Source organism: Apteryx mantelli, chromosome 11, assembly GCF_036417845.1.
Source record: "Apteryx mantelli isolate bAptMan1 chromosome 11, bAptMan1.hap1, whole genome shotgun sequence".
Taxonomy (NCBI): Eukaryota; Metazoa; Chordata; class Aves; order Apterygiformes; family Apterygidae; genus Apteryx; species Apteryx mantelli.
In genome coordinates, this window is record NC_089988.1 from 24304896 (window position 1) to 24332751 (window position 27856).

Sequence of the window (27856 nt, forward strand, 5' to 3'; positions counted from 1 at the left end):
CCTCCATGAGCAAATGCCACCGGCTGCTGTAGCAGCGTGCCAAGTGCCATGTGCCAAGCACTGCCTTGGCCTGCCTTGCCCTGTGCTGGGGGGAAATGGCTAGAGGGGGCAGGCAATCCCAGAGGAGGTTTGCCTGCTCAGCTGAGAACCACCAGTGCCTTCTTCCTGCTGCCAGGCTGGTGAGGGGGGCTCCGAGACACCTGTGTCGCTGGATCTTGCACCAGCTGTCAAGGCTGCTGAGAAGGGAGGACTAGTTTTGTCAGATGCCCACCAGGGCTTTCTTCATTGATGTGGACCTCATGGCAAGTGGTGACTCTCTGGAGGTGCCTCTAAATGCTCCACTGGCTTGTGCACATGGCTGTGGGGTGATGTTGGTCAATGGAGGTGGGGCAGTGGAGCTGGGGCACTCCTCTTAGTCGCCCTGACTTTGGCTCATTTCTGCTGGGCTGCCACTTGTAAACACTAGTATTTCATGCCTCCTTTGTGGCAGCTCTGTGTTCAATTGCTCTTCCAAGGGATGGGAAAAGAGGCTGCAGAGGGTTCAGAGGACGGGAGGAGGAGGTGAGCGGTGTGTGCAGTGTGCTGTGAGGCCCAGGGCTGGGAGCAGGGCCTGGGGGTGTCCCCACAATCCCTGCTGCCTGTGCGCTGAGCTTTGTCAGGGCCTGCTGCCCTTGCCCTGAAAGGTGAGTGGGATCCAGGGCTGCCCGGTGCAGGCAGTCCTGCCAGCTCAGCCAGTCTTTCATTGCTGTGTGCATTTCAGCTGCTGGATTGCCCTGACCTTGCCCATACGGATGATGGCGTCCTGCCGCTCCTCCAGAGCTATGTCCAAAGTCAGAGCCTGAAGATGCGTGGGCTGGCATTCAGAGGCCTCATGAGCCTGTCGCAGAGACCCGAGATGGTGAGCAGGGGGCAGCTGGGTGAAGGCATGCTGGCAGCCTGGGGCTTGACAGGAGGTGTTCATCTGCCCTGAGTCTTTCATGCCAGGCACTTGGCTGTGCTGCACAAGCACAAAGGCACCAGAGCCCACCAGGAAGAGCTCCCACTGCTGGCACATCTTGGCTGTGCTAGGCAGAGATCCAGGCCCAGCACCAAGCAAGCCAGCTCCAAACGGCCTCAGTCATTGGAGCGCTGTGGCCAAAGTCACGCTACAAGAGGGACAATGAGGCAGAGCACAGGCTCAGGCTAATGTAGCCGGCTGCTCCTGGACCTGGAGGCAGCAGCCTTCCTCCAAATAGAGGCCATAGCATGCTGAGGGTCCCCTGGGAGATCTCTGCCCTGCACTGCAGCCTCTGTGCCATGGGTGTGTGCAGAGCCCTGGCCCTGGACACTGAGCCCTGATCAGAAGTTGGCACCCAGAGCACTTTTGGCAGGAGGGTCTGGCCTTGCTTCACTGAAAGGAAGTTGTGTGTTTCACACAGGCAAGGAGAATGCAGAGCCTGCTCCCAGACATCATGCAGTGGCTGCAGGATGCTTGCAGGGACATGCATGTGGGAAGCCTGATGTTGCTGAGAAACATCCTCAGCCCCCTGCACCAGAAGGGCTCCAGCCCCATTGCTCTGCAGCTGGCTGAGAAGCTTCTGCCAGCTTTGATGATGGACGGCTGGTGGGAGAGCCAGGGGCTCTCCTGGCGTGTCTGGGGGTCTGTATGCGTGGCTATGGGCGCTGTGTGTCCCTCTGACATTCCCTGTGACATTCCCTGTGCTGGCCTTGGTGTCCTGGGCTGTGGGACTAGATCAAACCACCCCCCTCTATGCCCTTGGCTGCTCTGTCTCATGCTTGACTCCATGTGGTGCTTGCCTGGCCTGGAGCAGAGAAGAGCAAAGAGGCAGGAGCAGGCTAGAGAGTGAGGGAGAGGCCATGTCCCAGGGCTGTCCCCTTCTGTCATCCTCTCCTGCAAGAGGGCCCTGATGGAGTCTTAGGGAAATCCAGAAAGTTCCCTCCAGAGGCACAGGGAGACAGAGCCCAGGGAAGCTTGCCCGGCTGCTGCCGACAACCCTCATTCTCCAGGCTGCCTCCACAGAGGCTTGTCCCCAGCTCTGACCTCCGGCTGGGATGGGGAACAGTTGTGCCTGGAGAGGGTGAGGCCTCACAATGGCAAACCCTCTTCTCATGCCCGCTTCCTGGAGTCATTGCTGAGGCCTCCCCTCCTCTCCTCCCTGCCCACAGGAAGACAGCCCCGTGCGAGAGCTCTCCATCCTCCTCTGCAAAGACCTGATGGAGACTGTGATGGGGAGGAACGAACGATGCATGAAGCAGCACGTGCAGAGGAGCCTGGTCTCACTCTTCCTCCACATGAGTGACCAGATCCAAGGAGTGGCCCAGGTTTGGACCAGGGATTTTGGGAAGCAATGGTGACATCCCTTGGGTGGGCTGGAGCATCAGAGCAAGGGCTGCTGACAAGTGTCCCTTTGAATGCATGTCACTGTGAGGCCCAACTTCCTGAGTCCCCCAGGACAAGGCAGAGCTGCCTCTGCCTTCAGCGAGGGACAGACCCAAGCTGCATCTTCCCATTCCGGGTTGGGAAAGGCTTGGAGCCTTGCCAAGATGATGGGGACAGAGTGTCCTGCCTCAGCTGTGGTGGCATCTCCTGGTCTCTGCTGCTCTGCAGGCCTCTCAGGAAATGCACACTCTGTCCTCTGCTCCCTCTGAACCTCGGTACCACACAGCTTCTAGCTGGCAGTCATGAACAGGAAGGAAGAGGAGGCCAATCCTGCGAGGAGGGACAGGCCTGGCCTTCTGGGGAGGCTCGGTACCAACCCCCTGGCCTTGTGCTGTCTCCAGCTGCTGAGGGACAGCAGCAGAGTAGAGCAGTACCTGCACCAGAGCCTGCTGTACTTGCAGAACCCTGAGGCATCGTTGCAGGAGGAAGCCATGAGGTTCATTGGTGAGCCACAACCCCAGACCCATTCCTGCCCACAAAGATGGGCTGAGAGGTGGTTCTTCAGTCCCTCACACCATCTCTGGATCCTGCACCCTGGGGACTGTGCTTGGCCTCATAGGCAAGCTCAGGAAGTGCGGGACAAATGAGCAGACAATGAAGTGGATTGAGAACTGGCTGAATGGCAGAGCTCAGAGGGTTGTGCTCAGCAGCGCAGAGTCTCATTGGAGGCCTGTAGCTAGCGGTGTCCCCCAGGGGTCAGCACTGGGTCCAGTCTTGTTCAACTTCTTCATCAATGACCTGGATGAAGGGACAGAGTGCACCCTCAGCAAGTTGGCTGACGACCCAAAACTGGGAGGAGTGGCGAATACACCAGAGGGCTGTGCTGCCATTCAGAGAGACCTGGGCAGGCTGGAGAGGTGGGCGGAGAGGAACCTCATGAAGTTCAACAAAGGCAAGTGCAGGGTCCTGCACCTGGGGAGGAATAACCCCATGCACCAGTACAGGTTGGGGGTTGACCTGCTGGAAAGCAGCTCTGCTGAGAAGGACCTGGGCGTGCTGGTGGACACCAAGTTAAGCATGAGGCAGCAATGTGCCCTTGTGGCCAAGAAGGCCAATGGTATGCTGGGGTGCATCAGGAAGAGTGTTGCCAGCAGGTCGAGGGAGGTGATCCTCCCCCTCTACTCAGCCCTGCTGAGGCCACATCTGGAGTACTGCATCTAGTTCTGGGCTCCCCAGTACAAGAGGGATGTGGCACTACTGGAGCAAGTCCAGCGAAGGGCTACAAAGATGATTAGGGGACTGGAACATCTCTCTTATGAGGAAAGGCTGAGAGAGCTGGGCCTGTTTAGCTTGGAGAAGAGACAGTTGAGAGGGGATCTTATCAACGTGTACAAGTATCTGAAGGGAGGGTGTCGAGAGGATGGAGCCAGACTCTTTTCAGTGGTGCCCAGTGATAGAACGAGAGACAACGGGCACAAACTGAAACTCAGGAAGTTCCATCTGAACATGAGGAAAAACTTTTTCACTGTGAGGGTGACAGAGCACTGGAACAGGTTGCCCAGAGAGGTGGTGGAGTCTCCTTCTCTGGAGATATTCAAAACCCACCTGGATGTGATCCTGTGCAACGTGCTCTAGGTGACCCTGCTTGAGCAGGGGAGTTGGACTAGATGATCTCCAGAGGTGCCTTTCAACCTCAACCATTCTGTGCTTCTGCGAAGGACCAGAAGGGTCCGGAAAATTGCATCACTCCTGGAGCAGAGCAGGAACTGAGCGCAGTGCATTGATTGCTGTGAGCAAAGGGGTTGGCCAGCAAGACACTGGAGACAAGAAGGTGTACTGCTATCAATCAGATGAGTTTTCCAAAGGAGGAAAAGGAAGTACAGGGGGCCTTGCATCTGGCTGTATATACACAGAAATGCCAGGACTAAGGAAGATGCAGAACAGATGCATGGACATCCATCCTGGGTACTAGTCTCTCCTTCTGCACAACAGGAAATTGTTCCCAAAAAAGAAGCAAAAGAAACCCCCCTCACCTCAGGTTCTTCCTCCAGACCAAGGGTTCCCCCCCAGCAGTCCCTTGAACAGGCCAAGGTCTGCTCCTCTCAAGTCCAGGGTCTGTACTCTACTAGTGTCCTTCCTCACTCCCCTCAGGATCTGGGACTCCACTTTCTTGTGGTCACTGTAGGCAAGTCTGACACTATCCTATCCCTGATCACTTCCTCCTTATTTGCAGTTTCCAGATCCAGGAAAGCATCACCCTTATCTGCCTTGTGCATCTCCATCTGGTCACGCCTGTGTTCCAGGCTGCATTCACTTGTGTATATTTGGATTGCAGAGCCTCAGCTGTGGCACAGAGCACAGACCAGTCAAGGTGAAAGATGTTCCCAAGGGCCGAGGACACTGTGTGTGCAATGGCCCCACCTCAGAGCAGAGACATGCTGTCATAGATAGCAGGTGGCAATGTAATGGTGAAATGAGCTTCCCACTGAGAGAGCAAAGCCTGCAGTGCCCAAGGCCATCAAGAAACAGAACTGGACTGTGCAGGGATGCCAGGAGAGAGGTTGGCTGCCTGAGCTGACTTGTAGCACCTTGGGGTCTGTGACAGAGGTGAACCAACCTCCAGGCAGGACATGTGCCACTGAAAAATTCCCTGGGCCTGGATGTCCTGGGATCCAACCAGCCTGTGGACTCCACTAGCAGTCCTGTTCACATGATCTGGAGATGAGAAGTAGTTCATGCAGAGAAAAGCTGGAAGTGTTTGAGAGTGCAGAGACTAGAGCAGAGACCTTGGCGTGATGTGCCTCCCATCTATGCAACACTGTTGGATGCAGACGGGATGGACTTGGCCTAAAGGCAGTGGTGGAATTCAGTTATTTGGGCACTGGTAGGAAACCTGAGAGGCCCTGGGGTGCTTTCCCAGCAACCACTGCAAAAGGACATGCCTTTCCTGTAGGTCCCATGCTGTATTTGCTAGAGATCTGGGGTTGTGCTGGACACTCCAGGCATCGGCCATGGCCCTGCCTATGGCCTATCTTTATGTCACTGAATCCAGTGTCTGCACTGAATTGCATTTGCTGTTTGCATTGTACAGATCTGCTTGTGTCTCAGCTTCAGAGTGAGTGGAGATCTAGCTGCAGTAGGCATCTAGGGTCATTTCAGATGGCCAAGGCCATTCCCCACCTGGCCCCCAACTCAGGTTCTAGAAGGATGTGGGTGTCATAATTGCTCTGTCAGAGCAAGCAAACACTGACACATGCCTTGGACCACCTCTGTCTCTGCCAATGTCACCAGATGTTTGTGTGTGACCAGCTGACTCCCACCCTCCATCTCCAGTGATTACAACAGGAGCTTAGACAAGGAGCTCCCATGCAGACACCTCTGTTGTGCTCACTTCAGGTTTGGCAAAGGGAATCCAGCCTTCTGTGTGTTTGTGGAGTTCACGGGAGGGATCTGAATCCCACTCCAGCCCAGGGGTTTCTAACCTGGCTTAAGGTGCCCAGACAGACTCATCTGAATCAACACTTGAACCATGGGGAAATGAACTCCCTTCTTCTCCCTGTCTAGGTGTCCTGCCTAGTGAAGGCATAGGAATAGGGGCTTCCAGGTGCTGATGTTTCCACTTCGCATAGACAACCATCCTCTGATGAGACAAATTCCAATCCTGGAATCAGTCTTCCTTCAATAGTTAGAGGGTGACCATGAGTGATTATTTTAGTTTATTGCAGTGAACATTTCCCAGGAGGAGGGAGCACAAGGGACAGAGAAATTCATGAGCTCAGCTGGGCCTCTGCTCCTGAGCGGGGCCAGGCTCTGGGGATGGAGGGAGCTCATGGCAACCTGGCAGCACTGCCCAGAGACAGGTGTGTGCAGGAGCAGCTCCTCTGCAGAGAGCAGCAGGGCTCCGGGCACTGCCTGCTGCTGCTGACATGAGAGGAGAGAAGGCAGAGAGAAGTGCAAGGCAGTGTGGAGTGGGAGGACAGAGGAGAGCTCCTTGTGGGAGAAATCTTCACAGCCCTTGACGTGGTAAGTCTGTGGCTGCAGGGCAATGCTACTGAGGTTCCTGCAGGGGTCTTCTGAACCCATCCCATCTCATCACTGATAGGATTTTTAGCTTCTCTCTCCTGGCTTCTGCAGTGCAGAGGAGGAGGAGCTGCTTCAGAGCAGGGATTCTCTACCATACCATCTCAGGGACAGGGCATCCTACTACCTTCTCCCTGGGAAGGTGCAGGAGTGTGAAGCTGGGGTGTGCACACAGGTCTGCCCAGGGCTGTAACTCGGAGCAGTGTCCCTGCACCCCAGGTTGCTGTGTTCCATGGTAAGTGACTCTGCTGCCTGCGAGGGTCAGCACTCAGCCTGCCCAGGGAGCTCCCCACGGTGCTGCCAGGAGAAGCTCTGGGTGGGAGGAATGACCTCTGTCAGGGCAGGTTCATTCTCCCATTGAGAGGGTGTTGCATGGGTCAGGGCTGCTCACAGCTCTAGCTCATGCGCAGGACATTTCCGAGGGGACTTTTCAAAAGGAAAGCGAAGGCAGGGACTTCCTGAAAGAGAAGCCAATTTCCTGACATGGTGCTTTACATTTCCTACCACCTGGCAAGGGGAAAATGGAAATGGAGCTGTCAGGCTTGGACAACAGAACGAGACTCATTAACAGTTTCCTGGAGCAGCCAATGTGTCTGCTAGGAACTTCTGAAAGTCCCTCCAGCCACCCCTTATTCTACAGACAGCACCAGCTTCCCCTTTGCTGGCCTCCTCAGGGTTTATGTGACCTGCTCCTTAGCACCTGCAACCATGGGGATGTCCCTGGGCAGTGCCCTGCTACTGGGAGCTTTCTGCAGGGGAGACCTGAGCTCCCTGAGGGAGGTGTTGGCACTGCAGGGCCTGACCATGACTTTATCAACTCCATCCACCCATAATGTTTCTGGTTGCACTTCCCTCTCATTGCCTGCCCATCTCCGCTGCCTGGAGCTGTCCCTGCTGGCAGCTCTTTCTCTGTCCCAGTGTCTTTTCCTGGTCGGTGCTCACAGACCCCCTCCCACCCTCCTTGTGCTCATTCCTGCCCTCCACAAACCTCCCACAGGCAGGGCCCTGTCCAGGGGCATCTCTGTGCTTACAGGTTCTAAGGAGCAGGTCAGGCAAACCCTCATGAGGCCAAGAAGGTGATGCTGGTGCTGTCTGTAGGCTGGGGTGGGGATGAAGAGACTTGCTGAGGTTTCTCTCAGACCTTTTGGGGGTGTTCAGCTGCAGTTAAGACACCGGCCATGTGTGTCCTGCATGGTGTTCCCTTCCTGGCAGTGAGAAGCCCCAATCCCCTTCCAACCTGTGAGGCTCCTGGCAATGCATTTCATCACGTTGGGGAATGAGCTGACTCTCCTTTTGGGAGAGTCCATCTTTAGGACCCTTGACTGCTTCTTGGGGCTGTGCTGTCAAGCTGCAAGCTGCCCTCCAGAAAAGCACAGCTTCCCTGGAGCATTTCTGTAAGATCTGAGAGTCCCTGGTCTGGTCATGTGAGTCAGAAACCTTGTCACACTCTTCATCACTCTCTCCATCTCAGGGCTGAGAGCGAAGAATTTGGAAATCTTCACTGTGAAACTGAACTCCTCTGCTCCCAGCTCAGTCCTGTTTCTTTCTTAGAGGAATTTGTGTGTGTGGTTGTCCTTCATCCGAGTGAGGTGCAAGTACGGGGCAGTGAGGGGCAAGACTCATGGACAGACCAGGTCCCGTGACCCTATACAAAGTCACAGAGGGTTTTTTGCTCTTTGGGTGCACAAGGGCACATGCTTAGAGCAGCTGAAATGCCAGTTTTCCACTGCCTCAAAGAATGCTCCCACTGGGAGATGGAGGCATCTAAAATACAAACATACATATATATGTGTGTGTGTGTGTGTGCGTGTGTGTATCCTCAGACTCCTCCACTGATTATTTTGCAGGGAAAAATGGGTTTCCAAATGTTGAACAGCCCTTCCACATACGCGGTGGACATAATCTGCTGCAGCATGTGTGCATCAGAGCTAGTCGCTTCCCATTCTCTCTGCAGTGCCTGCAGGAAGGGCACAGATGGTAAACTGGTGCGAGGACAGGGTCTATCCCATTGGCACAGACATCTAGAAAGGGTCAGGTCACCCCCTGCCTTCACATGACTGTTTCTCTGCCTTGCTGGAGTGGCAGCTGGTGTGGCTGATTCAGATACAGACCCCTCTGTTCAAGAGGGCAAGCCTGGGGCAGATGAATCTCTCACAAGGGTCTTCTCCTTCAGACACAGCTGTATTCAGCTCTCATCATGGGAAACAGAGAAACTTCCCACTGGTACCTGGACCAAGTCCCCCACTCCCAGCTCCCAGCACCCACCCCCAGGTATTCCACCACATAGCAGGGTCAGTCTGACACCTCCATTTACCTCCATTTACCTCCATTAAACAGAGCTGCAGAAAGGGAGCTGAGCGAAGGTAAAGGACAGAGGAAAGGTGGGGGTTTCTATGAGAAAAAGAGTGGGTTTGGCTCAGAGAAGCCTGCTCTAACTTGCCCCTGTCTTTTCCTCCTTGGACAGTCCACAAAGCCCCAAGGAAGCAAATGTCCAACAGCAGCTCCCTCAACGAGTTCCTCCTCCTGGCATTCGCAGACACACGGGAGTTGCAGCTCTTGCACTTCTCGCTCTTCCTGGGCATCTACCTGGCTGCCCTCATGGGCAACGGCCTCATCATCACTGCTGTAGCCTGCAACCACCGCCTCCACACCCCCATGTACTTCTTCCTCCTCAACCTCTCCCTCCTCGACCTTGGCTCCATCTCCGTCACTGTCCCCAAATCCATGGCCAATTCCCTGTGGGACACCAGGGCCATTTCCTACTCAGGATGCACTGCCCAGGTCTTCCTGGTTGTCTTCCTGTTTTCAGCAGAGTATTTTCTTCTCACAGTCATGGCCTATGACCGCTATGTTGCCATCTGTAAACCCCTGCACTACGGCACACTCATGGGCAGCAGAGCTTGTGTCAAAATGGCAGCAGCTGCCTGGGCCAGTGGTTTTCTCCATGCTCTCCTGCACACTGGGAACACATTTTCAATACCCCTCTGCCAAGGCAACATAGTGGACCAGTTCTTCTGTGAAGTCCCCCAGATCCTCAAGCTCTCCTGCTCAGAATCCCACCTCAGGGAAGTTGGGCTTATTGTGGTTAGTCTTTGTTTAGGCTTTGGGTGTTTCATTTTCATTGTGCTGTCCTACGTGCAGATCTTCACTGCTGTGCTGAGGATCCCCTCTGAGCAGGGACGACACAAAGCCTTTTCCACGTGCATCTCTCACCTGACTGTCGTCTCCCTGTTCATCAGCACTGTCATGTTTGCCTACCTGAAGCCCCCCTCTATCTCCGCCCCAGCTCTGGATCTGGTGGTGACTGTTCTGTACTCAGTGGTGCTTCCAGCAACGAACCCTCTCATCTACAGCATGAGGAACAAGGAGCTCAAGGAGGCACTGAAGAAACTGGTTCAGCTGGTGCGGTTTCAGCAGCAATAAGTTGCCCATGTCTCCTCACAAGCAATTTCCAAGCAATCTCAGGCAACATTTGTGGTTTGGGCATTCTGTCTGTGATAAGCATGTTTGTACACAAACGTCTGAATTCATGTCTTCTCCAGAGGCACAAACCCCATCTGTCTGACCCAGAGGCCATCTGTAAATCTGCCGAGCACTGTGTCAGAGTTGGCCTCCCTTGCAGCATCTCTGTTATAAAAGGGGTTTTCATCAGTACACTACCTGAGGACTGGGCTCTTCTTCCCAAGTTGGAGCCAAGAATGTGCTCAGGGAATTGCACTCGAAAAGGCCCTCTTGCTGTGCCTGGGTTTTCCATGGGCTAAGGGGGATACACTCATAGGGTGATGTGTTAGGGTGCCCAGTGGGTGTTCAGTGTCCCTGGAGTGGTTGAGTGGTCAAGAGGTATCTGCCGGGGACTTTCCCACATATTACCAGGCTGGTCACAGATGCCCATCCTTCCAGAAGGGATTATGGAGCCACCCGGAGAGCAGAGGGGATCTACAGGGCAGCGTGTGCCGGGGATGGGCAGTGAGTGGAGACTCCCAAAACCATGTGGAGTCACCAAAGGTAAAGGGCCAAACTGAGGAACGTACCAAATCTCAGGAGAGGGAGTGGGCTGGGTCTAATGACACCTCTGAACACATCCTGAAAAATGTGAAATGCCCTGTGATTGTTCCAAGCATCCTGCATATACACAGACACTGGGGAGGGGGGGTGTCAGGTGCAATGATGCTGGGCCAACTGGGTCTGCCTGGACCAGCACAGCCAGTGTGGAGTCACCCCGGGACCCCACAGCCCGCTCGCCCTGCAGAGCAGCACCGCCAGCCCGGATCCCTGCAGGGAGCACAGGGGAGGGCTGCAGGAATGGCCAGGCAGGCCAGCACGGACACACTGACCTGGGGAAAGGCTCTCTGGGGAGCAGGGATGTCTCCAGAGAAGAGCAAAGCAGCAATTGTGTGTTTGTGGAAAAGAATAAATGAAAACCTGTTTGTGTGTGTGTCAGCTCGGGGCAGGCTGCCCTGTCACTGGAGCTGCCTGAGGAGCCCCGGGGCCAGGACTCGTGTGCTGTGCTGGGGAGAGGGGCTGCCCAGAGGGGCTGCAGGCAGCCAGGGTTAAGGATCTCCTGGTGATGAGAGCAGTGGAGACACAGAGTGAGTGGCCTCCATTTCCTTGTGCCATTGCTGGCCCCCAGCCCTGGGGCCGATGGGCTCACACCTCTCTCTGCCCCCCAGGAGCTGCTGTGCCCTTCAGAGGGGCTGTGGCTGAGGAGTGAGTGCCCAGAGCTCTGCAGTCCCCTGTAACGGGCACTGCTGGGGGCCACCGCCAGCCTGGGCTGCTCTGGTGGGTGGGCTGGGGAGAGGGCAGGGAAGGTGGGGAGAGCTGGGGATGATCTGGGCTGGGCTGGAAAGGGCCCAGGAGGGAAAAAATGCCAGCAGGCAGCTACTGTGTGTGAACAGCAGTGTGGGAGCATTTGGCCGTGTACCTGCAAGGCAAATGCAGGTCTCCTGGGAAAGGCACCAGCACATGGTGGGTGCAGGAGAGAAGAGCCCAGGTTGTTCCTTGTGTTGCATGGACACACTGGGGAAGCTGCCCCAGGGCCATTGTCCCAGATCAGCCCCTCACATCACCCCTTTCCAGCACTGGCTGCTCACCCCAGCTGTGGGGTGGTGCTTGGCTAGCTGCGTCCTCCTGCAGGTCACTGTATCCCGACGGAGGGGAAAAGGGCAGCCTTGCATGGCCTCTCTTCTGCACCAGAGCCCGGCAGATCCTGGAGCTCGGCTGTCTGCTGACCCCCAAGTGGGGCCCAGCCCAGAATGGGCATGGCGCAGGTGCTCAGACCGCCCAGACTCTGGGGGATTATTTAAGAGTCATTTAATAATAGCACAGACCTCTCCATGTCTGAGGTCTCTGGTGCCTGCTCCAGCTGAGCTCTGCCTTTCCTCACTCCATCCTTCTGTGCATAGACAAGGTCTCAATGCTCCCTCTGGGCAGCCCGTGCTCCTTCCACCCTCTGTGCACATCCACCCCGACACCCTGAGCACTGGTGCTGCTGCCAGGGCAGAGGTGAAGGATCCCCGGGAGCCACTCCTCAGGGAGCTCCTCAGGGAAATGCTGTGCCCACCCCCAGGCCCAGCCTCAGCCCCAGCCCCAGTGTGGCAGAGGGGAGCTGCCCTTTCCTGACCCACCCTGGCAGTGCCAGCCCCACCTCAGCCCACTCCTGAAAGGCTCCAGCGCACCCTTGGAGGGAGCTGGAGCTGCCTCAGGCCCGGGGCAGTCTGGCAGCAGGAGTGTTTGACATGGGCATATCAGCAACACTGCCAGGATCAGGGGAGGAGCAGGGAAATTGGGGCAAAGACCACTGCCCTTGTCTGCACGGCCAGGGCACTGGACGGGTGATGTCTTTGTGGCCGGTCAGGCTCCAGGTTAGGGGTGGATGCCCACTCCCGGGTGGGAACACTAGGATTTTCATGGGTTCAGTGCAGCCATGACTGTGGTGAAGGGAAGTAGGCAGAGCCAGGCACATGCAACTGCAAAGGCCAGGGGTGGAAAAGTGAGTGTGGGGCTGCTGAAAGCTCTTCTTCTCCTCCCCATGGGGAAGAGTACCCAGGCGATGCTGAACTCCGGTTTGGCCAATGGGAGGGGGGCACAGGGAGGGTGGAAGAGGCAGATGGGGTCTCTTGGGGTGCATGAGGGAGCTTTCCAAAGCCCAGAGCTGAGCCAGGCAGGGACCTCTGGATCTTCCCCCTGACACTCAGCTAGCGAGCTCATTCTGCCCTGCCCCAGGTGCTCTCATCCCCCTGCCAGCCATGCCAGAGCAGAGGCTGAGGAGCAAGAATTCATGGAGTCGCAGAGGAGTTTTGGTGGGAAGGGACCTCTGGATGTCTCCAGTCCAACCTCCCATGCAAAGCAGGGCTGGTTGGAGCCCTCCAGTCTTGTCTGGCCATTGCTGAAGTGTGCCTGACCCTGGTTACCATCCCCAAACCTGCTCTGCTCTTCTTGTCCAGGCACTGTGGGACGGCACGTCTCATCGGTTAGTCCCTGTCCTGCCTGCCTTGCAGGCACCCTCAGCTCCTGGCTCCGCTTGCTGCACGGAACAGCCCTACGCTTGCTGTTCCTGACAACATCCTCTTTCTAGCAGGAACCAGTTGCAAATGGTTCATAAACAGTCAAGTTATGACACAGAAAGACCTGCTGTCATAACTGGGCATCATCAAATCAGACCCCAAGTGACTGCTTTTGCTTCTTCATGCAGCTAAGACTCCGCATGCAGTGTTCCCTGGGTAGAGGGCCCAAATCTGAAGCCCTCCTGACAACTTTGATTTGGCTGTCAGGAGGGAGTTGCTGCTATGGATATAGGGTCACCTTCTGCATTTACAGCCTTTTTTGGGATCTCCTTGGACTCCAGCTTCCCTTGCCAAGGCTTTCTTGGCTACAGTTGGAGACAGGTCCGAGGTAGAGATGGGGAGTCAGGTCAGCAGGACAGGGACAGGGACAGGTCAGGACCCGAGAGGTGCAGGGCCAGGCACAGCCATGACCATAGTGTCTTGGTCTTATCCCACCTGTACTCGTCTGAGCCTGACTCTGTGCCCCTGAGTTCCCTTGGTGTCAGTGCCAAAAGAGACCCAGCAAAGGGAAACTCTCTGCATTGCACTGGGGGCATCCGTGGGAGCTCCGACTAGCAGGCTCTGAGGTTCCCCCCTCTCTGCTGATGAAGGGGGAAGCCTGGCTTCCTGCTTCAGCATGGCATCTGGGTAAGATTCAAATGAGAGATTCCTGAGGACAAGTGGTATGAACCAAAACCTTTTTTTTCCTTTTCTTTTTACAAGAATGGACTAGAGAAAAGTAAGGGGTGGGGGGAAAGAAATGAATAACACAGAGCCCTGCTGCCAAAATCGCTGTGCACGATGAGTGGAAGCACATGGGATAGTTATTGGCACTGACATTGTACCCAGTGAACAAGTTTCTTCAGCGCATCCTTGAGTTCCTTGTTCCTCATGCTGTAGATGAGGGGGTTCACTGCTGGAGGCACCATCGCGTACATAACAGTCACCACCAGGTCCAGAGCTGGGGAGGAGATGGAGGGAGGTTTCAGGTAGGCAAAAAATGAGGTGCTGGCAAACAGGGAGACCACGGCCAGATGTGGGAGGCACATGGAAAAGGCTTTGTGTCGTCCCTACTCAGAGGGGATCCTCAGCACAACAGTGAAGATCTGCACGTAGGACAGCACAATGAAAACAAAACACCCAAAGACTAAACAGGCACTAACTGGAATAAGCCCAACTTCCCTGAGGTAGGAGTCTGAGCAGGAGAGCTTGAGGATCTGGGGGATTTCACAGAAGAACTGGTCCACTGTGTTGCCTTGGCAGAGTGGTATTGAAAAGGTGTCAGCAGTGTGCAGGAGAGCATGGAGAAAACCACTGCCCCAGGCAGCCGCTGCCATTTTGACACAAGCTCTGGGGCCCATGAGGGTCCCGTAGTGCAGGGGTCTGCAGATGGCAACATAGCGGTCATAGGCCATGACTGTGAGAAGAGAATACTCGGCTGACATGAAAATGGCAAAACTTAAGACCTGAGCAGCACATGCCAAGTAGGAAATGGCCCTGGTGTCCCACAGGGAATTGGCCATGGATTTGGGGACAGTGGTGGAGATGAAGCCAAGGTCAAGGAGGGAGAGGTTGAGAAGGAAGAAGTACATGGGGGTGTGGAGGTGGTGGTCGCAGGCTACGGCTGTGATGATGAGGCTGTTGCCCAGGAGGGCAGCCAGGTAGATGCCCAGGAAGAGTGAGAAGTGCAAGAGCTGCAGCTCCCGTGTGTCAGCAAATGCCAGAAGGAGGAAGTCATACAGAGAGCTGCTGTTGGACATTTGCTCCTTTGGGGCACAGGAGGACTGTTCAAGGAAAAAGAGACATCGACAAGTTAGGGCAGACTTCTCTGAGCAAAGGTTTCTCATAACCTCCCCCAAACACACACATTACCTCTCCCCATCTCAGCAGCACCATCCTTGAGCTCCATGTCTTGAGCTCTGCTTTGTGCTAGCTGAGTTTGACACGAGGAGCAGGGGCCTCTGCCTGTGGGCTCCAGAGGAGTCAGTCCTGACCTACAGCACTGTGGACATGGGAACAGGGGTGACTAAACTGTTGTATTGCCAGTTCCAGTCAGATTTAACCCACACATAATGTTGAAGGGATTTTCAGCATCTTCATTCCCACTTCTAAATAATGTGGGGTCATTAATAGTTTTAAGGCTTCTTTTGTTTCCTTTAGCTGACCCTGTCACACCTGAGGAGGATTCCTGCAGGTAGAAATCCTCAGCATTGCTGCTGCACTCAGAGTGAGCAGCTGTGATTCTGGAGAGGCAAAAGGATTCACTCTGGCTTTAGTGCAGAGGGAGCAGAGCTGGTCTGTCCACCTGCCTTCTTCCCAGCTGCCCTGTGCTCCCACCTCGGAGGTGGAGGACAGTTGCACTCCTGTTACCCCAAAAAGAAACAACACCGCGGAGAGCAGAGGAATGCACTTGCAAAGTGCCCATCAGCACTCTTTCTGAGGGGACGTGAGGCAGGTCTCAGCCCTCCCCTTCTAGCCAGCAACGCATCGGGCTCCTTCCAGCTGCCCACACCCACCCTCCCACCAGCATGTCGCAGCGTGACCTCAGTATGTATGTGGCTTCTGCCTGGGGCACCTAGATAACACGCAGCTGCAATGGGAGAGCTGTGTCCTTGTGGAGGGCAGCTTGCAGCCCAGCCAGGCACCCCGGGGAAATGGCAGAATGTCCTAAGGATGGGGTGTCCTGACAAGAGAGTTGGCTAATTCCTGGCCCCCCGCACTGCATTGCCCAGAGTCCCACAGGCTTGAGGGGGACTTGCGCACCTCACTGTGAAGGACTCGTCTGCGTGGCAGCACACACAGGGTCTCAGTGTCTGAACTGCATCAGAAATTCCCCTGCCCAGAGAGTCCAAGGGGAAGCACAAGGGCAGCATGGGCAGGTGGGAAACATGGAGCAATACCATGATATTTGTGGTGAGGGAGGCAGCGCCAGGGAGGGACAGAGGGGCACTCAGGAGTGTCTCCTCTCCTGCATGTCCGGCTGCTGAGGAAACGACTCCTGCCCTGGACCCCCCAGCCTTGAGAGCAGAGGGCTGTGCTGGCTGGGAGAGGAGAGGAGGCCTTGGAGTTGACAGTTTCCTCTCACACTTGGAGCATGACTCTGCTGCCTGCAGCCATCCCTGCGGGGAGCTGTTTCTCTGTCCCCACGTCTCTCCCCTCTCAGTGCTCACACACCCCATCCCACCTGCTGAGAGCTCAGCTCTGCCCTGCAAAAACCTCTGAGGGAGCAGGACACTGCCCAGGGCACCTCCGTGTCTGCAGGTGCTACAGAGCAGGTGAGACAAACCTTGGTGAGGCTGGAAAGGTGATGCTGGTTCTGTCCTTAGGCTGAGGGGTGGATGAAGGCATTTGCTGAGTCCCTCCCAGAACTGCTCCTCTCTCAGTGTCACTGCTTTGGAGCCTCAGTCCCCTGTCTAAACCTGACAGATCTATTCCCATTTCACCCCAGCCAGAGAGAATCAAACTGAAAGCACAGACTCATGACAGCTCCCTCCCTTTCATGTATTCCCTGCCCTGACCATCCTTTTGGAAAGTCCCCTCCAGAAATGTCCTCAGAGTGAGATGGAGCTGTGGGCAGCCCTGACCCATGCAGCATCCTCTTGACAGGAGGCTCAAGCTGCCCTGCCACGGGTCTCTCCTCCCACCCAGAGCTTCTCCCCACAGTGCTTAGGGGAGCTTCCCGGGCAGGCTGAGTGCTGACCCTTGTGGGCAGCAGAGTCACTGCTCCAGGCACACAGCACCCTGAGGCACAGGGACACTGCTCTGAATTACAGTCCTGGACAGATCTCTGAGCACACCCAGACTTTACCCCCCTGCAGCATCCCTGGGAGAAGGTAGCAGCATACCCTGTCCCTGTGGCACTGTGACTGGGAATCCCTGCTCTGAAGCATCTCCTCCTCCTCTGTAGAGGTGAAAGTGATAGAGCTATCCTTAAAAATCCATTGTGTGATTGGATGGGTTTCAAGACCTTGCCAGGAACTGCAGTAGCATTGCCCTGCAGCCAGAGACTTACTGTGTCAGGGGCTGTGAAGATTTCTCCCACAAGAAGCTCTCTTCCGTCCTTCCGCTGCACACTGCCTTTCACTTCTCCCGGTCTTTTCTCATCTTCTGGCAGAAATTGCAGGCAGTGCCTGGAGCCCTGCTGCTCTTTGCAGAGGAGCTGCTCCTGACAGCGCTGTGTCTCAGCAGTGCTGCCTGGTTGCCATGAGCTCCCTCCATCCCTGGAGCCTGGCCTCACTCAGGACCAAAGGCCCAGCTGAAGGCATGATTTTTTCTGTCCCTTCTGCTGCCTCCTCCTGGGAAATGTTCACTGAAGTAGACTAAAATAATCACTGATGGTCCCTCTCTAAGCACTGAAAGAAGACTGATTCCAGCATTGCAATTTGTCTCATCAGAGGATGGTTATCTATGAGAGGTGGAAAGTCCCACTCAAGAAGCCCCCATTCCCATCTCTTAGCTAGGCAGCACAGCTAGATGGGTATAAGAATAGAGCTCCTTTTCCCATTGTTCAGGTATGGATTCACATGAGTCAGTTTGGGCTTCTCAGGCTGCTTTAGAAGGCCCTCGGCTGGCATAGGATTCAGATTCTCCCGTGAGTTCCACAAAAAACACACAGGAGGTGGGATTCCCCTGTCCCAGGCAGAAGTGAGCACAGCATGGATGTCTGCATGCGAGATCTTGGTCTATGCATGACCATGCAGGTCTTCTGCTCCATCCTCCTGGGAAATGTTCACTGAGGTAGACTAAAATAATCAGCTATTGTCCTTTGCTAAAGAGTGGAGAGAGACTGATTCCAACACTGCAATTTATTTCATCAGAGGATGGCTATATCTATGATAGCTGGAAATGTCCCACTCTGGAAGCTCCTATTCCCATCTCTTAACTAGGCAGGACACCTAGATGGGGACAAGAAGGCAGCTCACTGACACGTGGTTCAGGTGTTGATTCAGATGAGTCATTTTGGGCTTCTCAGGGTGCTTTAGAAGGCCCTGGACTGGTGTGGGATTCAGATCCTTCTCGTGAGCTTCATAAAAACCACAAAGGTGGTGGGAGTCCCCTTGCGCAGGCAGAAGTGAGCACAGCATGGATGTCTGCATATGAGATCTTGGTCCATGCTCCTATCGCAATCAATGGAGATGGAGGGTGGGAGTCAGTTGCTCACACACAAACACCTGGTGACATTGGAAGAGACAGAGGTGGTCAAAAACATGTGCCAGTGTCTGCTTGCTCTGATGGAGCAAGTGTGACACCCACATCCTTCTAGAGCATGAGGTGGGGGCCAGGAGGGGAACTGCCTTGGCTACCTGAAATGATACTAGATGCCCACTGCTACCAGAGCTCGACTCACTGGGAAGCTGAGACACATGCAGATCCTGACATCGCAAACAGTTGATGTCGTACAGTGCTGACACTTGATTCCATGAAATAGAAATAGGCCTGCAGGGCCATGTCAGATGCCTCGGGGTGTCCAGCCAATCCGCATGTCTCTAGCAGATACACCATGGGGTCTAAAGGAAAACTATGCCCCTTTGGAGTGGGTGCTGGGCAAGTGCCCCAGGGTAATTCAGGTTTCCTACCAGTGCCCAAACAACTGGATCCCACCACTGCCTTTAGGGAAAGTCCATCCTGACTGCATTCAAGTGTGCTGCATAAATGGGAGAAGCACATCCCACCAAGGTCTCTGCTCTAGTCTCTGCACTCTCAAACCCTTCTTGCTCCTCTCTGCTGCAACCTCTTCTCACTACCAGGAGATATGAACAGGAACTGGGCTAATGATGACCTCAGGGTGCCTGGATCACAGGCCACACAGGTCCAGGGACTTCTTCAGTGGCACCTTGTCCTGCCTGGAGATCACTTCACCTCTGTCACAGGCCCCAAGGTGCTGCAAATCAGTTCAGGCAGCCAAACCCTCTCCTGCCATTCCTGCACAGCCCAGCTCTGTTTCTCCCTGGCCTTGGGTACTGCAGGCTTTGGTCTCTCAGGGGGAACCTCCTTTCGCCATTATATTGCCATCTGCTATCTAGGCCAGCATGGTTCTGCTCTGAAGTGGGGCTATTGCACACACGGTGTCCTTGGCTCTTGGTAACGTGTTTCACCATGACCAGTCTGTTCTCTGTGCCACAACTGAGGCTCTGCAACTCCAATATACACAAGTGCCTGCAGCCTGGGGCACACAGAGGAACAGATGGAGATGCACAGGCTGTCACAGGACTGAAACATGTTTGGAATAACTGAGAAGCGGTGGGACCGCTACCATGACTGGAGGGCTGTGATGGCAGTGTACAAGCTCTGCAGGAAAGACCATTAGGGAAGGTGAGGAGGGGGGATGCCCCTGGTGTGAAGGGACAGCTCAGATGGATGGAGCTCTTGCATGGGATGGACATGGGTTTGGGTGAGAGCTTGTGCATGAGCATCAGAGTAAAGGTGATGTTGTGATGGGGGTTACAGGCCCCCTGATGAGGGTGAGGAGGTGGATGCAGTCTCCTTTAAGCAACCTGAGCAAGTCAGTGGGTCAGAGGCCTGGTTCTTCTGGGGGGGACTTTAATCTCCCTGACATTCATTGGAAGGGCAAACAGCAGGGTGCAAGCAGTCCAGGAGATTTCTGGAGGGTGTCAGCGACAGCTTCCAAGCACAGCTCCCTGATGGGCCAGGAAGGGTGACGCTCACCTGGATCTGGTACTCGCACATAAGGAAGCACAGATCAGGGCTGTGATAATCTGTGGAAACCCTGGCTGCAGTGACTATGGAATAGTGGAGTCCCAGATCGTGAGGGCAGTGAGGAAGGACAATAGTAGTGTACAGACTCCAGCCATGAAAGGAGGAAACTCCTCTCCAGGGGACTGGTGGGGGATCCCAGTGGAGGCAGCTCTGGGGGGCAATGGAGCTTGGGAAAGCCATCAGGTCTTTATGGACAGCAGCCACCAAGCACAAGGATGGTCCACAGTGATACCCATTAGAACCAGGAGACATCCTGGGAGATTGGCTTGGTTCAACAGGATACTCTTGTCCACCAAAGTAGGGATGGTGAAACCAAAGCTCCCTGAGGGTAGACACTTGCAGGGGACATGAAGGGCATGAAGAAGAGCTGCTACTGCTCTGCTAACAGAGAAAGAATAATCAAAGAACACCTGGTCTCACTGCAGAATGGGGCAGGGGCTCTAGTAATAGCAGATGCAGATAGGTCTGAGCAGCTCAGTGCCTTCTTGGCTTCAGTCTTCACCAGCAAGGTCTCCTGAGCTGTTGTGCCTCGAGTCAGGGCTCCAGAAGAGAAAAACAGCCAGCAGGGGATGAGGGTTGAGTGAGGGATTGCTTGTAAGTACTCAGCCCATACAAGTCTCTGGGATGCGATGGGCTGCACATGAGGACAATGAGAGGGCTGGCCAACGTCATAACAAGGCCAGTCCCTATAACCTTTTGAAAGGTTGTGTAGATCAGGGGAGGTCCCAATGACCAGAAAAAGGAATGTGTTGTGCCCATCTTCAGGAAAGGCCACAAGGACAACCTGGGGAGCTGCAGGCCCTTCAGCCTCACTTTGCTGAAGAGTGTGTCATGCAGCAAATGCTCTCGGATCACATTTCTGGGCACAGGAAGAATGTGCCTGGGAACAGTTAGCATGGTTCACTGAAGGTAAATCATTCCTGCACAACCTGATTGCTTTCTGTGACAAAAGACCTGTGATTGTGCAGGAGCAGAAAGATCTGGATGTCATTTACCATGATTTTAGCAAGGTGTTGGACACTGTCTCCATGAATATTCTAGAATACAATAAGTCATTAAAATATGATGGGTGGACACCCAGGTTGGATGATTGAGCTCAGAGGACTTTTTGAATGGGTCATGCTTTACCAGGAAGCCAGGTAAAGGTGGAGTATGCAGGGATCTCTACTGGGACCTGTTTTGTCTGACAGGTTCATCAGTGACCTGGAGGATGCAACTCTCATCACGTTTGTAGATGACACCTCATCAGGAGGAAGAGTCATATGTTTGAGGGCTGCCATTCAGAGCAACCTCAGGAGGCAGGAGGAATGGGCTGTGAGGAACTTTGTGAAATTCAACAAGGAGAAATGCAGGTCCTGCACCTGGGACAGACCAACACCCTGCAGTGATACAAGCTGGCGAGTGCCCGGTTGGGCAGCAGCTCTGCAGAAAAAGGACCTGGCGGTCTTTGTGGGCAGCGAGCTGAACATCAGCCAGCAGCGTGCCCTGGCAGCAAAGCAGGCCACAGCATCTTGGTCTGCATGAACAGGAGCACAGCCAGGAGATGGAGGGAAGTGATTATGCCCCTCTACTCAACACTTGTCAGAGCATATCTAGATACTGTGTCCAGTTCGGGCTCCCTGTAGACGAACACTGTTGATCACATGGAATGAGTCCAGTGGCAGGCCCCCAAGGTGGTTGGGGACCGCAGCACTTGCCTTGAGAGGACAGGCTGAGGGAATGGGTTGGTTCAGTGCAGAGAAGGGAAGGTTTTGGGGAGGACTCATAGCAGGTTCCCAACTCAAGGCTGCCACTGAGAATGAACCAGGTTTTTACAGGAATTCATGGCAGGAGAATGAGAGGCAACGGCTATAAGCTGAAACAAGTGCAGTCAAAATTGTGTATAGGGAAGAAAAATCAGTGAGGATCCTGAAGCATTTGAAGTGGGGTCCAGAGGGATTATGGACTCTTTCTTCTTGGAGGCTTGCAGGATGCAGCTGGACAAAGCCCTCAAGAACTTGGTGTGAATTCGATGTTGATCCTGATGTGAGCAGGGAGTTGGACTAGAGAGCTCCCAAGGTCCCTTCCAGCCTTCCAGCCTTAATGATTTGGTGATTTTGTCCTCTCTGGTGATAGCCACTGCAATTCTTGCAGGCAGGAAATCCTTTCCTGCATGTGGGTTAGCACCTGACATGGCCTCCCCAGAACCAGCCCCTGCTAGTGGTGTGAGGTTTCCTCTTGGACCTGAAAGTTTTTCAGTTCAAGGGTTCATTATGAGTGACTGCTTCTCCAGAGTGAGTCCTCTTCACAGCCTACAACACCTGCACATTACAACATGATGCCAAATGAGTGTGACATATGCAGAAAGTCATGGCATGAGGGTGATCGCACTCTAACATCCATGAGGTCCTTTGCTGATCTACTAATATAGAGAAGGACTGGAAAAGCCTTAAAGCTCCTAGGCACACACAGGTAATGTTGACTTTGTCACTATGGGAGGTGAGGGAGCTGGGTTTGTTCAGCCTGGAGAAGAGAAGGCTTTGGGGACAGCAAATAACAGCCTCCCCATACCCACCAGGACATCACCAAGAAAATGGAGGCAGGCTCTTCACTGTTGTGCATGATGGGAGGGTGAAGGCCAATGGGCATTAGCTGAAAGAAGAGAGGTTCATGCTGGGTGTAAGGAGAAACTTTTGACCCATCCAGAGAGTCAAGCACGGGGGCAGGTTGCCCTGAGAGACTGTGGCATCTCCATCCTCAGAGGTTTTCAAGTCTGAAATGAGGAAATCCCTGAGCAACCTGATCGGACCTGATAGCTGACCCTGCTGTGGGAAGGAGCTTGGGCCAGAGACATCCTGAGGTCCCTTCCGGATGGAATGATTCTGCATTTCCTACCACGTCGAGTCTTCTCTTGGGAAAACATTCAGCTTGCTTGTGATCATGGAAGCAGATCTCACAAAAGTGTGATCAGATCAAATGCATGTTTCATTTCCTGCTCCAGAGTAGTTCAAATTCAGAGTTGCTTGGTAGGTACCCCCCAATAGCCTCTTTTTTTTTTTTTCTTCTTCACTTTTTATTGCATTATTCCCTCTTTTCCACATTCCAAGTTGTTTTCTTTTACCAACCTGATACTCTCCCATGAAGTCAGCCAACCCCTCTTTACCCTTTCCTCTTTGACCCTGGATTTGCTTTCTTTGTACATTCACTTGGCTTTTCTGAGATGCTTGCCATGGTGATCCCTACCTTTGCCAGCAGTCCCTTTAAACGACTACCTCCTTTTATCATGTGTAGTGTCCTGCAGGTCCTCCTGCTGTTAGCCTGTCAGAGGCACCGCAAGACAGGATGAGCCATCTGCACACATTCATTTACAGCTGACAGAAGGGAGCTTCAGTCCAGAGGGGCCTTGAGAAACTTGGGGATTTGGCCAACAGAAACCTCATGCTGCCGTACAAGGAGCAGTGGTAGGTCCTGCATTGGGGGACAGACCAGCCCATGCATCAGGAGAGGCTGGCACCTGACTGTCAGAGGAGTGACCCTGAGGAGAAGGGCCTGGACATTACGAGGGATGCCATATGAGCCAGTGGTGCACGCTCACTGCAAATGAGGCCAGCTGCATACGAGGCTGCTTCAGGAAGCGTGTGGCCACCCAGACAAGTGGAAATATCATCGCCCTCAACTCAGCCCTGGTGTGACCGCATCTGAAATAGTGTGTCCCAGTGTGGGCTGCCAGTGCTGGAGGAATGGGGAGAAACTGGAGAGGGTCCAGAGGAGTCTTCCAAGATGGGGTTGGGTGCCTCCAGGAGAGGTTGAGGGACCTGGGCTTCTTCAGCCTGGTGAAATGGAGGCAAAGGGCAGTACAGTAGTGGCCTCTGAGTGCTGGAAGAGATCATGGATCTTTGCTTGGTAGTGGGAAACAACATGAGGAGGGGAAACCAGGCTAAAACAGGAACTCACAACTCAGCTCCGGGGCAATAAGGCAGCAGATGTAGGTAGGTCTGAGGAACTCAGGGCCTTTTTGGCTTCAGGCTTCTCCAGCTAGGTATCCTGGGCTGTTGTGCCTAGAGTCAGGGCTCCAGAGGAGAAAAGCAACCAGCAGGGGATGAGGGTTGAGTGAGGGATGATTTGCAAGCACTCCACCCCTACAAGTCAGTGGGATTGGAATGGTTGCACCCAAGGACACTGAGAGAGCTGGCCGCTGTTATAGCAAGGCTTCCCTCTGTCATCTTTGAAAGGTTGTGGAGATGGGTTGAAGTTCCAGTAACTGCAAAAAGGGAAGCGTTACATCCATCTTCAAAAAAGGCCCAGAGGGCAACCCAGGGAACAACAGGCCATTCAGCCTGGTTGAGGAGTGTGTCATGGAGTGAGTCCACTCATTTCTGGGCACATGAGGGAGAAGAAGGTGATAGGGAAGAGGCAGCATGGATTGACCCAGGGTAAATTGTACCTCACGTGCCTGATTGCCTTCTAGGTTTGCATAGCTCTATTTGTGTTTGGAGAGCAGAAAATGTCTTTCAATGTGATTTGAGCAAGGGGTTTGACACTGTCTCCCACAATATCCTTGTGGAATACAATTTAGAAATGTACTGCCTAGATGGCTGGACAACCAGATGGCTAAAGAACCTGTTCGACGATTAGGCTCAGAGGGCAGTGATGAATAGGTAGTACTCTTCCTGGAGGCCAGGGAGAGGAGGAGCACCACAGGGTCTCTCCAGGAACCTGTCCTTTTCAATGACTTCATTAGGGACATGGAAGAGGCAATATTCATCATGCTTGCTGAGGACAAAAAACTGCAGAAGGGCCCAGCTATATATTGGCCCCTCCCCCAGTGCTACTCAACTACCATGATTATTTCTTTATTTTTTTCCTTCAACTCTTTTGAAATTTCCCTTACTGCATCTTCTCCTTGTTGTCTCTTGTCCTTTCCTCCCCTTGGCCCCCACACAGACCATCCCACCAACTTTGACTGAGGACAATTACAGCCTCACCTCCAAGCACAGCCTTGCTTGGAGCTCCTGGAAGCACACAGGCAGACCGTGGTGGCCAGCTGCAAGCAGAGCTATGCACTGCAGGTCCCTATACGGTTCCAGATGAGAGCTAATGGAGACATAACATGACCCAGGGCAGAGCCTGTCGGCCAATGCCAGGGTAGAGCTGGGGCAGCAAGCATGAGAAGAGAAGCCCTCCAGCAGCTCCTCTCCACACCTGGGCAGGCAGTGATGTACCTAGCGGTGCTCCTGAGAGAGGACAGTGACACAGGACAGGGGGCACTGTGAGCTGCAGTGCTGGGCACTGACCGTCTGTGCTGGGTCTAGGAGTCCTGGCAGGTGGTGCCAGTGCTTGTAGCCCCTGAGAAACCCCCGACCCTGCTAGCAGCAGTGAGTCCCCTCCATGACCGTTGGGAGCTTCTGGGGTGTCATGGCTCCCATCTCCCTCCTGTCCCTGTGCTGGCCCAGCCCTGCTGCCCTCCATGTGGCTCCATGGCCCCACTGCACCGACACTGCAGAGGACAGGGTGCGTTCAGGGGTGGGGAAGTGTCCTCCAGGCATGGTCTCCATGGCAGCCCTCAGTGCCCTGTCCCCCAAAGCCCTCCTGAAGCCTCCCACCAGTCCCCAGGTCCTGCTCAGCCCTGATCCTGTCCCCTGGGGTTAGCAGAAGGCCATGCTCCGCAGTCTGCTGGGGTCTGAACCCAAAGGGAGAGCCAAGGCAGGACCAGCCATTACCCCCATACAGGTGCTGAGCCCAGCAGGCAGACAGAGCTGGTCACATTCAAAGATCACATCTCTCCAGGAACATGGGGAATGGCCGGTGCTGGAAATACCTGGTGTGAAAGGCTGGGTGTGTGAGGAGTTTCCTGGGGCAGTTTCTCCTCTCTGTTCATGCAGCAACAAGCTGAGCTGGATCTATGTTCTGACAGACACTGTTTGAGGGTCCCCCATGGGAGGAGGATGGTCTACAGGCCCAGGAGATGGCCCCAGCATCTCCTCTGCATGCTGCCTGCCAGCCCTGCAGAGGACCCGGCACAGGGCTCGTCCTCCCAGGGCTCACAGCTGGACATCCAGTCCTCCAGCTGGGCATGGAGCCTTGTCTGGGGGTAACATTTGGGGTGAGGACCAGCACAAAGGGTGGGAGAGATTGTCTCAAAGAAAGAAATGCGCTGGGGACAGGGTGTGAGGGACAGCAGCTTTGGAGGAAGAGCCCAGCCTTCAGGCACTGCACCTGCAAGAACCTACTTTATTACGGAGATACTGTGAGGGAGTCAGCTCTGACCCACTGTTAGACCCAGCTTTATATGGGCACCAGGTGGGACAGAGCAGTCTCAGTGAAGGTGGAATGAACCCAAGCATTTGTGTAGCAACGTGGTGACAAATAATAATAACAACAGCAATAATAGTCATAATACAAATAAAGTGAACAAACAAAGCTCAGTCCTGGTACGGGATATGGGGAACTCATTTATGAAGAGCAATGCCAATATTACCACTGCTGAAAAATGTCAAAGTCACTTTCCTCAGGGCATCTTTGAGCTCCTTGTTCCTCATGCTGTAGATGAGGGGGTTCAGTATTGGAGGCACCACCGAGTACAGAACAGTCACCATGAGATCCAGGGCTGGGGAGGAGATCGAGGGGGGCTTCAGACAGGCAAAAACTGCAGTGCTGACAAACAGGGAGACCACGGCCAGGTGAGGGAGGCATGTGGAAAAGACTTTGCGCCGGCCCTGCTCAGAGGGGATCCTCAGCACAGCAGTGAAGATCTGCACATAGGACAGCACAATGAAAATGAAACACCCAGAGGCTAAACAGGCACCAGCCACAAGAAGCCCAACTTCCCTGAGGTAGGAGTCTGAGCAGGAGAGCTTGAGGATCTGGGGAATCTCACAGAAGAACTGGTCCACTGTGTTGCCTTGGCAGAGTGGTATGGAAAATGTGTTAGCAGTGTGTAGCACGGCATTGGGAAAACCACTGGCACAGGCAGCTGCTGCCATTTTGACACAAGCTCTGGTGCCCATGAGGGTCCCATAGTGCAGGGGTCTGCAGATGGCAACATAGCGGTCATAGGCCATAACAGTGAGGAGAGAAAGCTCTGCTGAAAACAGGAAGACAACCAGGAAGACTTGAGCAGCACATCCTGAGTAGGAAATGGCCCTGGTGTCCCACAGGGAATTGGCCATGGATTTGGGGACAGAGTTGGAGATGGAGCCAAGGTCCAGAACAGAGAGGTTGAGGAGGAAGAAGTACATGGGAGTGTGGAGGTGGTGGTCACAGGCTACAGCTGTGATGATGAGGCCGTTGCCCATGAGGACAGCCAGGTAGATGCCCAGGAAGAGCGAGAAGTGCCAGAGCTGCAGCTCCCGTGTGTCTGCAAATGCCAGGAGGAGGAACTCGTTGAGGGAGCTGCTGTTGGACATTTCGCTATCTCCAGGCATGAGGGACTGTGCAAAGAAGAAAAGACATTGAGAAGTTAGCACTGTCTTTTAAAGGAAAAAATATATATAATGTTGCAGTTCTCTCTTTGAGCTGGAGGATGATCACACTTATATGTTGCCCTAGAAAGAAACCAGCCCCTGCTGAGAGACACGAGTCCAGTTTCAAAGTGCACATCTCCTAACTTCTCACCCTTTCTCCGGGCACCTCAGGGAGCTCTCCACAAAACCCTTCTAGTCAAGGATACACAGGGCTCTTTTCAGATGCCCACATACAGCCTCCCACCACCATCTCCATACTCTCAGCATCTCTGCACCTTCCTCATGGGGTTCTGAGATATCACAGAGATGCTATGAGACAGCTGTGCCTTTCTAGGGGGCAGTTCAACGCCTGACAGGACTCCACAGGGAAACGGTCCAAGGACCATTAGGACTGAAGATGGGCTCTCTTTAAGAGAGGGTCAGCTCATTTCTCAGCCCCACAGAGAGCATTTTCTGGAGCTCCACAAGTCAGAAGGGGGCTGGGGCAACCACATTCCCATCCAGACCCCTCTGATCCACAACTTGTAGCATCAATATCTGAACTGCAGCTGAAAATACCCAACCTCAGAAAGCCCAAGAACAAGAAGAGGAGCATCATGGACAGGAGGGGAAACAAGGAGCAACACCATGATCATGCTGCCAAGGGAGGCAAGGAGAGAGACAGAGAGGCATTCTGGAAAGCCTTCCCCTTACCC

At 54.2% G+C, this 27856-nt stretch overlaps 2 protein-coding genes across 2 annotated transcripts; one reads left to right on the forward strand and one right to left on the reverse strand.

The window, feature by feature from the left end:
* Positions 1-8947: 8947 nt before the first annotated feature.
* On the forward strand, positions 8948-9883 carry LOC136993038 (olfactory receptor 14C36-like). The gene has a single exon (XM_067303055.1). The coding sequence runs from the start codon at positions 8948-8950 to the stop codon at positions 9881-9883; it is 936 nt and encodes a 311-aa protein (XP_067159156.1).
* Positions 9884-26147: 16264 nt separating this feature from the next.
* Positions 26148-27104, reverse strand: LOC136993039 (olfactory receptor 14C36-like). The gene has a single exon (XM_067303057.1). It carries the CDS (start codon positions 27102-27104, stop codon positions 26148-26150), a length of 957 nt encoding a protein of 318 aa, XP_067159158.1.
* Between the last annotated feature and the right edge of the window lie 752 nt (positions 27105-27856).

Bases quoted from the DNA above. Each gene is read 5' to 3' on its own strand.
- LOC136993038 (XM_067303055.1), top strand. From the start codon at position 8,948: ATGTCCAACAGCAGCTCCCTCAACGAGTTCCTCCTCCTGGCATTCGCA.
- LOC136993039 (XM_067303057.1), bottom strand. From the start codon at position 27,104: ATGTCCAACAGCAGCTCCCTCAACGAGTTCCTCCTCCTGGCATTTGCA.